The following is a 13206-nucleotide window of genomic DNA, read 5'->3' as shown; positions in this document are numbered from 1 at the left end:
TTGGGAGCTCTGGGACGTCCCCATTGTAACTACACTCCAGTGGCCCCTAGTGGATGAAGGAGAAATCAGGATTTTGGTACTTACCGATAAATCCCTTTCTCCGATTCCACAGGGGCCACTGGACGCCCGCCCAGCGCTGTTTCTCCTGATTTTTGTTTGATTAACGATTGCAGATCACCATATGACTGCTTGTTGGGTTCAGGCTAGCCTGGTTTTTTGTCAGGTTCTGTTCCAGGTTTAGTTTGTGTTCGCCTGGTTTACAGGGCGTCGTTAACCTCCTCTACCTTACGGTTTGTTTATTACAGCTCTCCTCGGGCACAGTTTAACGTAGACTGGCTTGGAGGGGAGATAGTAGGGGAGGAGCTAGCCACAGTGTGAGAATTTTTAAAGTGCCAGCTACCAATACCACCTACTATCTCCCCATTGTAACTACACTCCAGTGGCCCCTGTGGAATCGGAGAAAGGGATTTATCGGTAAGTACCAAAATCCTGATTTTAGAACCAGGACCAGCTCAAAGAGCCCGAGGCTGGTTATGCTTTGGAGGGGGGACCCCACGCCATTTTTTTTTCGGGTTTTTCCCGTTTTTTCCCGTTTTTTAAAATCGCGGCAAAATCGGCCGATTTTCGCCCGCGATTCTGGCGAATCCGTTTTCCATTGAATATGGTGAATCCCGGCAGGCACCTGCCGGGATTCACCTGGCGAATTTGGTCGAATTAAAAAACGGCGATAATTGCCGCGATTTCGACCGCAATTGCATATACCCCTTAGTCAGATGATAGAACACAAAGGTTGAGAAGAAAACATTACTTCAGGAGAATTAACTCTATGGAAATTAAGATACTAGTTACAGATGATAGAAGCTATAGGTTTAAAAGCACAATTTCTGAGGCAACACAGATGTATATTTGATTTTACTTCATCAGTCCTTTGTGTTTCACTTAATTTTGAATCTCTAAATAAACATATTTTTTTTTTTAAATGTCATACATTTCATTCTCAATTAGAGTTCTACAATGTTTTTTTAATTATTATGCTTTGCATTTCTTTAGACCATGTGGTAGCAGTATTTTAATTGTTTTTTTTTTTTAGAATATCTGAATACTTGGGAGAAAATATTTGTAAAAAATGTTTTGGCAGCAAGTAATAGCAACAAAAATGGTTGGACTGTATCAAAATGTAAGCAATAATTTTTATGTTTTCATGCAGGAAACCTCGGCCGGTATCGCAGCTGGTTGCACAGCAGGTAACTCAGCAATTTGTGCCTCCCATGCAGTCAAAGAAGGAAAAAAAAGACAAAATAGAGAAAGAAAAGAGTGAAAAAGAAACTCCTATTAAAAAGAACAGTAACAAGAAAGCAAGGTATTTATTGTTTTGGAAATTAATTTATACATTGATACCGTTAATCATCTGTCTTCATCAAAGTCATGCCATAATAGTTTTTCTCTAACGTCCTAGTGGATGCTGGGGACTCCGTAAGGACCATGGGGAAAAGACGGGCTCCGCAGGAGACTGGGCACGCTAAAGAAAGATTCAGTACTATCTGGTGTGCACTGGCTCCTCCCTCTATGCCCCTCCTCCAGACCTCAGTTAGAATCTGTGCCCGGCCAGAGCTGGGTGCTCCTAGTGGGCTCTCCTGAGCTTGCTAGAAAAGAAAGTATTTTGTCAGGTTTTTTATTTTCAGAGAGCTTCTGCTGGCAACAGACTCTGCTACGTGGGACTGAGGGGAGAGAAGCAAACCTACTCACTGCAGCTAAGTTGCGCTTCTTAGGCTACTGGACACCATTAGCTCCAGAGGGATCGAACACAGGTACCTAACCTTGATCGTCCGTTCCCGGAGCCGCGCCGCCGTCCCCCTCGCAGAGCCAGAAGCAGCAGAAGCAAGAAGACATCGAAATCGGCGGCAGAAGACTCCTGTCTTCACTTAAGGTAGCGCACAGCACTGCAGCTGTGCGCCATTGCTCCCGCAGCACATTCACACACTCCGGTCACTGTAGGGTGCAGGGTGCTGGGCAGCAATTAAGATACCTGATGGCAAGAGCATACATATATACAGTCAGGCACTGTATATATGTGCGAGCCCTTGCCATTTTTACACATGAGAAGCGGGACAGAAGCCCGCCGCTGAGGGGGCGGGTCCTTCTTCCTCAGCACACCAGTGCCATTTTCTCTTCACAGCTCCGCTGGAAGGACGCTCCCTAAGCTCTCCCCTGCAGTATACAGGTGCAATAGAGGGTAAAAAAGAGAGGGGGGGCACATAAATTTAGGCGCAGATATATATATAAGAACAGCAGCTACTGGGTAAACACTAAGGTACAGTGTAATCCCTGGGTTATATAGCGCTGGGGTGTGTGCTGGCATACTCTCTCTCTGTCTCCCCAAAAGCCTTTGTGGGGTCCTGTACTCAGTCAGAGCGTTCCCTGTATGTGTGCGGTGTGTCGGTACGCCTGTGTCGACATGTTTGCTGAGGAAGGATACGTGGAGGCAGAACAAGTGCAAATAGATGTGGTGTCGCCCCCGACGGGGCCGACACCTGATTGGATGGATATGTGGAAGGTGTTAAATGATAATGTAAGCTCCTTACATAACAGATTGGATAAAGCTGTAGCCTTGGGACAGTCGGGGTCTCAACCCATGCCTGCTCCCACAGCGCAGAGGCCGTCAGGGTCTCAAAAGCGCCCAATATCCCAGTTAGTTGACACAGACGTCGACACGGAATCCGATTCCAGTGTCGATGACGATGATGCAAAGTTGCAGCCTAAAATGACTAAAGCCATCCGCTACATGATTGTGGCAATGAAGGATGTGTTACACATTTCTGAGGAAAATCCTGTCCCTGACAAGAGGATTTATATGTATGGGGAGAAAAAGCAAGAAGTGTCTTTTCCCCCGTCACATGAATTGAATGATTTATGTGAAAAAGCGTGGGATTCCCCTGATAGAAAGGTAGTAATTTCCAAGAGATTGCTGATGGCGTATCCTTTCCCGCCAACGGACACGTTACGCTGGGAATCCACCCCCAGGGGTAGACAAGGCGTTGACACGCTTATCTAAGAAGGTGGCCCTGCCGTCTCAGGATACGGCCGCCCTAAAGGATCCTGCGGATAGAAAGCAGGAAGCTATCCTGAAGTCTGTTTACACACATTCTGGTACGCTGCTGAGACCAGCAATTGCTTCGGCCTGGATGTGTAGTGCGGTAGCAGCATGGACGGATACTCTGTCTGAGGAGTTAGATACCCTGGACAGGGACTCTGTTCTAATGACCCTGGCACATATCAAGGACGCGGTCCTATATATGCGGGATGCCCAGAGGGACATTTGCCTGCTGGGCTCTAGAGTAAATGCAATGTCCATTTCTGCCAGAAGGGTCTTATGGACTCGGCAATGGACAGGGGATACCGACTCTAAAAAACACATGGAGGTTTTACCTTATAAGGGTGAGGAATTGTTTGTCCACTGCATGACGCTGGGGCTCCACAGGCGGAGCCGTGGGGGCGCGCTCTCCGACATTTCAGCCACCAGTGGGTTCGCTCACGGGTGGATCCTTGGGCTATACAAGTTGTGTCTCAGGGATACAAACTGGAATTCGAGGTGACGCCCCCTCACCGTTACCTAAAATCGGCCTTGCCAGCTTCCCCCATGGAAAGGGAGGTAGTGCTGGCAGCAATTCACAAGTTATACCTCCAGCAGGTGGTTGTAAAGGTTCCTCTCCTTCAACAGGGAAGGGGTTACTATTCCACTATGTTTGTAGTACCGAAACCGGACGGTTCGGTCAGACCCATCTTGAATTTAAAATCCCTGAACATTTATCTGAAGAAATTCAAGTTCAAAATGGAATCGCTCAGAGCGGTCATTGTAAGCCTGGAAGAGGGGGATTTTATGGTGTCTCTGGACATCAAGGATGCTTACTTGCATGTCCCCATTTATCCACCTCATCAGGAGTACCTCAGATTTGTGGTACAGGACTGTCATTACCAATTCCAGACGTTGCCGTTTGGGCTCTCCACGGCACCGAGAATATTTACCAAGGTAATGGCGGAAATGATGGTGCTCCTGAGAAAGCAAGGAGTCACAATTATCCCATACTTGGACGATCTCCTCATAAAGGCGAGGTCCAGAGAGCAGTTGCTGATCAGCGTAGCACACTCTCAGGAAGTGTTGCAACAGCACGGCTGGATTCTGAATATCCCAAAATCGCAGCTGATTCCTACGACGCGTCTGCCCTTCCTGGGCATGATTCTGGACACAGACCAGAAGAAGGTGTTTCTCCCGGCGGAGAAGGCTCAGGAGCTCGTGACTCTAGTCAGAGACCTCTTAAAACCGAAACAGGTGTCGGTGCATCACTGCACGCGAGTCCTGGGAAAGATGGTGGCATCATACGAAGCCATTCCATTCGGCAGGTTCCATGCGAGGATCTTTCAGTGGGATCTGTTGGACAAGTGGTCCGGATCGCATCTTCAGATGCATCGGCTGATCACCCTGTCCCCCAGGGCCAGGGTGTCTCTTCTGTGGTGGCTGCAGAGTGCTCACCTTCTCGAGGGCCGCAGGTTCGGCATACAGGACTGGGTCCTGGTGACCACGGATGCGAGCCTCCGAGGATGGGGGGCAGTCACTCAGGGAAGAAACTTCCAAGGGTTGTGGTCAAGTCAGGAGGCTTGTCTGCACATAAATATCCTGGAACTAAGGGCCATATACAACGCCCTGAGTCAAGCGGAGCCTCTGCTTCGCAACCAACCGGTGCTGATTCAGTCAGACAACATCACCGCAGTGGCTCATGTAAACCGCCAGGGCGGCACAAGAAGCAGAGTGGCGATGGCGGAAGCCACCAGGATTCTTCGTTGGGCGGAGAATCATGTGCAAGCACTGTCAGCAGTGTTCATTCCGGGAGTGGACAACTGGGAAGCAGACTTCCTCAGCAGGCACGACCTCCACCCGGGAGAGTGGGGACTTCATCAAGAAGTCTTCACGCAGATTGCAAGTCGGTGGGAACTGCCACAGGTGGACATGATGGCCTCAACAAAAAGCTAAAAAGGTATTGCGCCAGGTCAAGGGACCCTCAGGCGATAGCTGTGGACGCACTGGTAACACCGTGGGTGTTCCAGTCGGTCTATGTGTTTCCTCCTCTTCCTCTCATACCCAAGGTACTGAGAATCGTAAGGAAAAGAAGAGTGAAAACAGTACTCATTGTTCCGGACTGGCCAAGAAGGACTTGGTACCCGGAACTGCAAGAAATGCTCACAGAGGAACCATGGCCTCTGCCTCTCGGACAGGACCTGTTGCAGCAGGGGCCCTGTCTGTTCCAAGACTTACCGTTGGCTGCGTTTGACGGCATGGCGGTTGAACACCGAATCCTAGCAGAAAAGGGCATTCCGGATGAAGTTATTCCTACGCTGATAAAGGCTAGGAAGGACGTGACAGCAAAGCATTATCACCGTATATGGCGAAAATATGTTGCTTGGTGTGAGGCCAGGAAGGCCCCTACAGAGGAATTCCAGCTGGGTCGATTCCTGCACTTCCTACAGTCAGGTGTGACTATGGGCCTAAAATTAGGGTCCATAAAGGTCCAGATTTCGGCCCTATCCATCTTCTTTCAAAAAGAACTGGCTTCACTGCCTGAGGTTCAGACGTTTGTTAAGGGAGTGCTGCATATTCAGCCCCCTTTTGTGCCACCAGTGGCACCTTGGGATTTTAACGTGGTGTTGGATTTCCTGAAATCCCACTGGTTTGAGCCACTTAAGACCGTGGAACTAAAGTATCTCACGTGGAAAGTGGTCATGCTGTTGGCTTTAGCTTCAGCTAGGCGTGTGTCAGAATTGGCGGCTTTGTCATGTAAAAGCCCCTATCTGGTTTTCCATATGGACAGGGCAGAATTGCAGACTCGTCCGCAGTTTCTGCCAAAGGTGGTGTCATCTTTTCATTTGAACCAACCTATTGTGGTGCCTGCGGCTACTCGTGACTTGGAGGACTCCAAGTTGCTGGACGTAGTCCGGGCTTTGAAGATTTATGTAACCAGAACGGCTGGAGTCAGGAAGACTGACTCGCTGTTTATCCTGTATGCATCCAACAAGCTGGGTGCTCCTGCTTCAAAGCAAACTATTGCTCGCTGGATCTGTAACACGATTCAGCAGGCTCATTCTGCGGCGGGATTGCCGCAGCCGAAATCAGTGAAAGCCCATTCCACAAGGAAAGTGGGCTCTTCTTGGGCGGCTGCCCGAGGGGTCTCGGCATTACAGCTTGCCGAGCTGCTACTTGGTCGGGTTCAAACACTTCTGCAAAATTCTACAGGTTTGATACCCTGGCTGAGGAGGACCTTGTGTTTGCCCATTCGGTGCTGCAGAGTCATCCGCACTCTCCCGCCCGTTTGGGAGCTTTGGTATAATCCCCATGACGGAGTCCCCAGCATCCACTAGGACGTTAGAGAAAATAAGAATTTACTCACCGGTAATTCTATTTCTCGTAGTCCGTAGTCGATGCTGGGCGCCCGTCCCAAGTGCGGATTTTCTGCAATACGTGTATATAGTTATTGCTTAACAAAGGGTTATGTAGCATCGGTTGAGTGATGCTCAGTTGTTGTTCATACTGTTAACTGGGTAAGTTTATCACAAGTTGTACAGTGTGATTGGTGTGGCTGGTATGAGTCTTACCCTGGATTCCAAAATCCTTTCCTTGTAATGTCAGCTCTTCCGGGCACAGTTTCCTTAACTGAGGTCTGGAGGAGGGGCATAGAGGGAGGAGCCAGTGCACACCAGATAGTACTGAATCTTTCTTTAGAGTGCCCAGTCTCCTGCGGAGCCCGACTATTCCCCATGGTCCTTACGGAGTCCCCAGCATCCACTACGGACTACGAGAAATAGAATTACCGGTGAGTAAATTCTTATTTCTCTGACGTCCTAGTGGATGCTGGGACTCCGTCAGGACCATGGGGGATAGCGGCTCCGCAGGAGACAGGGCACAAAATTTAAAAGTTTGACCACTAGGTGGTGTGTACTGGCTCCTCCCCCCTATGACCCTCCTCCAAGCCTCAGTTAGGTTTTTGTGCCCGTCCGAGCAGGGTGCAATCTAGGTGGCTCTCCTAAAGAGCTGCTTAGAAAAAGTTTGTTAGGTTTTTTATTTTCAGTTAGTCCTGCTGGCAACAGGCTCACTGCAACGAGGGACTTAGGGGAGAAGAAGTGAACTCACCTGCGTGCAGGATGGATTTGCTTCTTAGGCTACTGGACACTAGCTCCAGAGGGACGATCACAGGTACAGCCTGGATGGGTCACCGGAGCCGCGCCGCCGACCCCCTTGCAGATGCCGAATAGAGAAGAGGTCCAGAAACCGGCGGCAGAAGACGTCTCAGTCTTCATGAGGTAGCGCACAGCACTGCAGCTGTGCGCCATTGCTCTCCGCACACTTCACACCAGCGGTCACTGAGGGTGCAGGGCGCTGGGGGGGGCGCCCTGGGCAGCAATGTAATATACCTATTCTGGCTAAAATATATCACATATAGCCCCTGGGGCTATATGGATGTATTTAACCCCTGCCAGGTTCCAAAAAAACCGGGAGAAGAAGCCTGCCGAAAAGGGGGCGGGGCCTATTCTCCTCAGCACACAGCGCCATTTTCCTGCCCAGCTCCGCTGCGAGGAAGGCTCCCAGGACTCTCCCCTGCACTGCACTACAGAAACGGGGTAAAAACAGAGAGGGGGGGCACTTATTGGCGATATTTATAATATTTGAGCTGCTATAAAGGGAACACACTTATTAAGGTTGTCCCTATATATATTTATAGCGCTTGGGTGTGTGCTGGCAAACTCTCCCTCTGTCTCCCCAAAGGGCTAGTGGGGTCCTGTCTTCTATCAGAGCATTCCCTGTGTGTCTGCTGTGTGTCGGTACGTGTGTGTCGACATGTATGAGGACGATGTTGGCGTGGAGGCGGAGCAATTGCCTGTAATGGTGATGTCACCCCCTAGGGAGTCGACACCAGAATGGATGGCTTTGTTTATGGAATTACGGGATAGTGTCAGCACGCTACAAAAGTCGGTTGACGACATGAGACAGCCGGCAAACCAGTTAGTACCTGTCCAGGCGTCTCAGACACCGTCAGGGGCTGTAAAACGCCCTTTACCTCAGTCGGTCGACCCAGACACTGACACTGAATCCAGTGTCGACGGTGAAGAAACAAATGTATTTTCCAGTAGGGCCACACGTTATATGATCACGGCAATGAAGGAGGCTTTGCATATCTCTGATACTGCAAGTACCACAAAAAAGGGTATTATGTGGGGTGTGAAAAAACTACCGATAGTTTTTCCTGAATCAGAGGAACTGAATGAAGTGTGTGATGAAGCGTGGGTTACCCCAGATAGAAAACTGCTAATTTCAAAGAAGTTATTGGCATTATATCCTTTCCCGCCAGAGGTTAGGGCGCGCTGGGAAACGCCTCCTAGGGTGGATAAGGCGCTCACACGCTTATCAAAGCAAGTGGCGTTACCGTCTCCTGATACGGCCGCCCTCAAGGATCCAGCTGATAGGAGGCTGGAGAATACATTAAAAAGTATATACACACATACGGGTGTTGTACTGAGACCAGCAATCGCCTCAGCCTGGATGTGCAGTGCTGGCGTGGCTTGGTCGGAGTCACTGTCTGAAAATATTGATACCCTGGATAGGGACAGTATTTTACTGACTATAGAGCAGTTAAAGGATGCATTTCTTTATATGCGAGATGCACAGAGAGATATTTGCACTCTGGCATCAAGAGTAAGTGCGATGTCCATATCTGCCAGAAGAAGTTTATGGACGCGCCAGTGGTCAGGTGATGCGGATTCCAAACGACATATGGAAGTATTGCCGTATAAGGGGGAGGAATTATTTGGGGTCGGTCTATCGGATCTGGTGGCCACGGCAACGGCCGGAAAATCCACCTTTTTACCCCAGGTCACCTCCCAGCAGAAAAAGCCGCAGGCCTTTCGTTCCTATAAGAACAAACGAGCAAAAGGACATTCCTATTTGCCCCGAGGCAAAGGAAAGGGTAAGAGACTGCAACAAGCAGCTCCTTCCCAGGAGCAGAAGCCCTCCCCGGCTTCTACAAAGGCGTCAGCATGACGCTGGGACCTTACAAGCAGACTCAGGGGCGGTGGGGGGTCGCCTCAAACATTTCAGCGCACAGTGGGCTCACTCGCAGGTGGACCCCTGGATCCTGCAGGTAGTATCTCAGGGTTACAGGTTGGGATTCGAAGTCCCCTCCTCGCCGTTTCCTAAAGTCTGCTTTGCCAACGTCTCCCTCCGACAGGGCGACGGTATTGGAGGCCATTCACAAGCTGTATTCTCAGCAGGTGATAGTCAAGGTACCCCTCCTACAACAGGGACAGGGGTATTACTCCACGCTATTTGTGGTACCGAAGCCGGACGGCTCGGTAAGACCGATTCTAAATCTAAAATCTCTGAACCTGTACATACAAAAATTCAAGTTCAAGATGGAGTCACTCAGAGCAGTGATAGCGAATCTGGAAGAAGGGGATTTTATGGTGTCCTTGGACATCAAGGATGCTTACCTTCATGTTCCAATTTGTCCTTCACACCAAGGGTACCTCAGGTTCGTGGTCCAAAACTGTCATTATCAGTTTCAGACGCTGCCGTTTGGATTGTCCACGGCACCCCGGGTCTTTACCAAGGTAATGGCCGAAATGATGATCCTTCTTCGAAGAGAAGGCGTCTTAATTATCCCTTACTTGGACGATCTCCTGATAAGGGCAAGATCCAGAGAACAGCTGGAGGTCGGAGTAGCACTAACCCAAGTAGTGCTCCAACAACACGGGTGTATTCTGAATTTTCCAAAATCCCAACTGATCCCGACGACACGTCTGTTGTTCCTAGGGATGATTCTGGACACTGTTCAGAAAAAGGTATTTCTTCCGGAGGAGAAAGCCAGGGAGTTATCCGATCTAGTCAGGAACCTCCTAAAACCAGGAAAAGTATCTGTGCATCAATGCACAAGAGTCCTGGGAAAAATGGTAGCTTCTTACGAAGCGATTCCATTCGGCAGATTCCATGCACGAACTTTTCAGTGGGATCTGCTGGACAAATGGTCCGGATCGCATCTGCAGATGCATCAGCGGATAAAATTGTCCACAAGGACAAGAGTGTCTCTGCTATGGTGGTTGCAGAGTGCTCATCTGTTAGAGGGCCGCAGATTCGGCATACAGAACTGGGTCCTAGTGACCACGGATGCCAGCCTGAGAGGCTGGGGAGCGGTCACACAGGGAAGAAACTTCCAGGGCGTGTGGTCAAGCCTGGAGACGTCTCTTCACATAAATATACTGGAGCTAAGAGCAATCTACAATGCTCTAAGCCTGGCAAAACCTCTGCTTCAGGGTCAGCCGGTGTTGATTCAGTCGGACAACATCACGGCAGTCGCCCACGTAAACAGACAGGGCGGCACAAGAAGCAGGAGGGCAATGGCAGAAGCTGCAAGGATTCTCCGCTGGGCAGAAAATCATGTGTTAGCACTGTCAGCTGTGTTCATCCCGGGAGTGGACAACTGGGAAGCAGACTTCCTCAGCAGACACGATCTGCACCCGGGAGAGTGGGGACTTCATCCAGAAGTCTTCCACATGATTGTGGTCCATTGGGAAAGACCAATGGTGGACATGATGGCGTCCCGCCTCAACAAAAAACTGGACAGGTATTGCGCCAGGTCAAGAGACCCTCAGGCAATAGCTGTAGACGCTCTGGTAACACCATGGGTGTACCAGTCAGTGTATGTGTTTCCTCCTCTGCCTCTCATACCAAAAGTACTGAGAATTATACGGCAAAGGGGAGTAAGAACGATACTCGTGGCTCCGGATTGGCCAAGAAGAACTTGGTACCCGGAACTTCAGGAGATGCTCACGGAAGATCCGTTGCCTCTACCTCTAAGACGGGACCTGCTTCAGCAGGGACCGTGTCTATTCCAAGACTTACCGCGGCTGCGTTTGACGGCATGGCGGTTGAACGCCGAATCCTAAGGGAAAAAGGCATTCCGGAAGAGGTCATCCCTACCCTGGTAAAAGCCAGGAAGGAGGTGACTGCACAACATTATCACCGCATTTGGAGAAAATATGTTGCGTGGTGTGAGGCCAGGAAGGCCCCGACGGAGGAATTTCAACTGGGTCGATTCCTACATTTCCTGCAAACAGGATTGTCTATGGGCCTCAAATTAGGGTCCATTAAGGTTCAAATTTCGGCCCTGTCGATTTTCTTCCAGAAAGAATTGGCTTCAGTTCCTGAAGTCCAGACTTTTGTAAAAGGAGTACTACATATACAGCCCCCGGTTGTGCCCCCAGTGGCACCGTGGGATCTTAATGTAGTTTTGGATTTTCTCAAATCCCATTGGTTTGAGCCACTCAAATCGGTGGATTTGAAATATCTTACATGGAAAGTAACCATGCTACTGGCCCTGGCTTCAGCCAGGAGAGTGTCAGAATTGGCGGCTTTATCGTATAAAAGCCCATATCTGATTTTCCATTCGGACAGGGCAGAACTGCGGACGCGTCCTCACTTTCTGCCTAAGGTGGTTTCAGCGTTTCACCTGAACCAGCCTATTGTGGTGCCTGCGGCTACTAGCGATTTGGAGGATTCCAAGTTGCTGGACGTTGTCAGAGCATTGAAAATATATATCTCAAGTCAAGGCCCATTCCACAAGGAAGGTGGGCTCATCTTGGGCGGCTGCCCGAGGGGTCTCGGCATTACAACTCTGCCGAGCAGCTACGTGGTCAGGGGAGAACACGTTTGTAAAATTCTACAAATTTGATACCCTGGCTAAGGAGGACCTGGAGTTCTCTCATTCGGTGCTGCAGAGTCATCCGCACTCTCCCGCCCGTTTGGGAGCTTTGGTATAATCCTCATGGTCCTGACGGAGTCCCAGCATCCACTAGGACGTCAGAGAAAATAAGATTTTACTTACCGATAAATCTATTTCTCGTAGTCCGTAGTGGATGCTGGGCGCCCATCCCAAGTGCGGATTGTCTGCAATACTTGTACATAGTTATTGTTACAAAAAAATCGGGTTGTTATTGTTGTGAGCTGTCTGTTCAGAGGCTCCTACGTTTGTCATACTGTTAACTGGGTTCAGATCACAAGTTGTACGGTGTGATTGGTGTGGCTGGTATGAGTCTTACCCGGGATTCAAAATCCTTCCTTATTGTGTACGCTCGTCCGGGCACAGTATCCTAACTGAGGCTTGGAGGAGGGTCATAGGGGGAGGAGCCAGTACACACCACCTAGTGGTCAAACTTTTAAATTTTGTGCCCTGTCTCCTGCGGAGCCGCTATCCCCCATGGTCCTGACGGAGTCCCAGCATCCACTACGGACTACGAGAAATAGATTTACCTGTAAGTAAAATCTTATTTTTACTATGGGTTACTAAAGTTCCTTAACTCTGGATGTAAGACGGAGGTCAATTGAATTAAAAGCGATTCCGGGAGCCATTTTCACTGCAAATTCGCATAGAGAATTGAATTAACAATTTTATTCAAAATCTGAATTAATACACAAATGGATTTACCTTTTGGGTTAATGGAATTAACTCTACTGTTTTGCATTTTAATTTAACCATATAATAGAGAAAATTATTTATTTTAACCCTGATAGTGAAATATGTGATAAATTCATAAAACATGTATTTTCATTGCTTTATGTGCAAATTAATGAAAGCCTGCCCATAATATTTGTTTTCATTCAGTGAACACTGTAAGTTTAAGAGCCCTTATATGAAGTACTAGATCACAAATAAAAATAATATTCCTCTATTAGCAAAATAGTACCCTTCAGCTGACTAACAAAGCCAACATCTTGTACCTGTGTATTCTTTTATGTTTTAGGCTCTATGTCCATATTTTTATGGAATTGCCCTAATGTATATTTTATGCACTATAATGTCTGAGGTAAATTTTAAGTAGTTATGCAAGTACTCTTAAAAGACAGTGTATAAACAAATATGAAGTATATCTGGAGGCTACAGAGTTAAATATAAGTGCCTAGGCACTATATTTAACCCCCGCCAGTATAAATATATGTAAGTAATAGCGGGGCTGAAGCGCGCCATTAAGGGGGCGGGGCTTCTCCCTCACAGCTCATTTCAGCGCCTTTTTTTCCTCACAGAGAAGCTGGTCCTTCCAAAGCAATGCTGTACAGATCAGAGTGAAAAACGAGGGGGGACACAGTTGTTTGGTGCAATATAAGTTAAAAAT

The 13206-nt window shown here is 48.7% G+C and overlaps 1 protein-coding gene across 4 annotated transcripts in view; it reads left to right on the top strand.

Annotated features, from left to right (window-relative positions):
• YAF2 (YY1 associated factor 2) overlaps positions 1–13206 on the top strand; it is an 82702-nt gene that overhangs the window by 18518 nt on the left and 50978 nt on the right. For all 4 annotated transcript variants that reach the window (XM_063927325.1, XM_063927326.1, XM_063927323.1 and 1 more), the window contains one exon: positions 1208–1360. In XM_063927325.1, the coding sequence (XP_063783395.1) occupies positions 1208–1360 (153 nt within the window). The remainder of the gene's footprint in view (positions 1–1207; positions 1361–13206) is intronic.

Source organism: Pseudophryne corroboree, chromosome 6 (assembly GCF_028390025.1).
Source record: "Pseudophryne corroboree isolate aPseCor3 chromosome 6, aPseCor3.hap2, whole genome shotgun sequence".
Taxonomy (NCBI): Eukaryota; Metazoa; Chordata; class Amphibia; order Anura; family Myobatrachidae; genus Pseudophryne; species Pseudophryne corroboree.
This window is presented reverse-complemented; position numbering and strand designations above follow the sequence as displayed.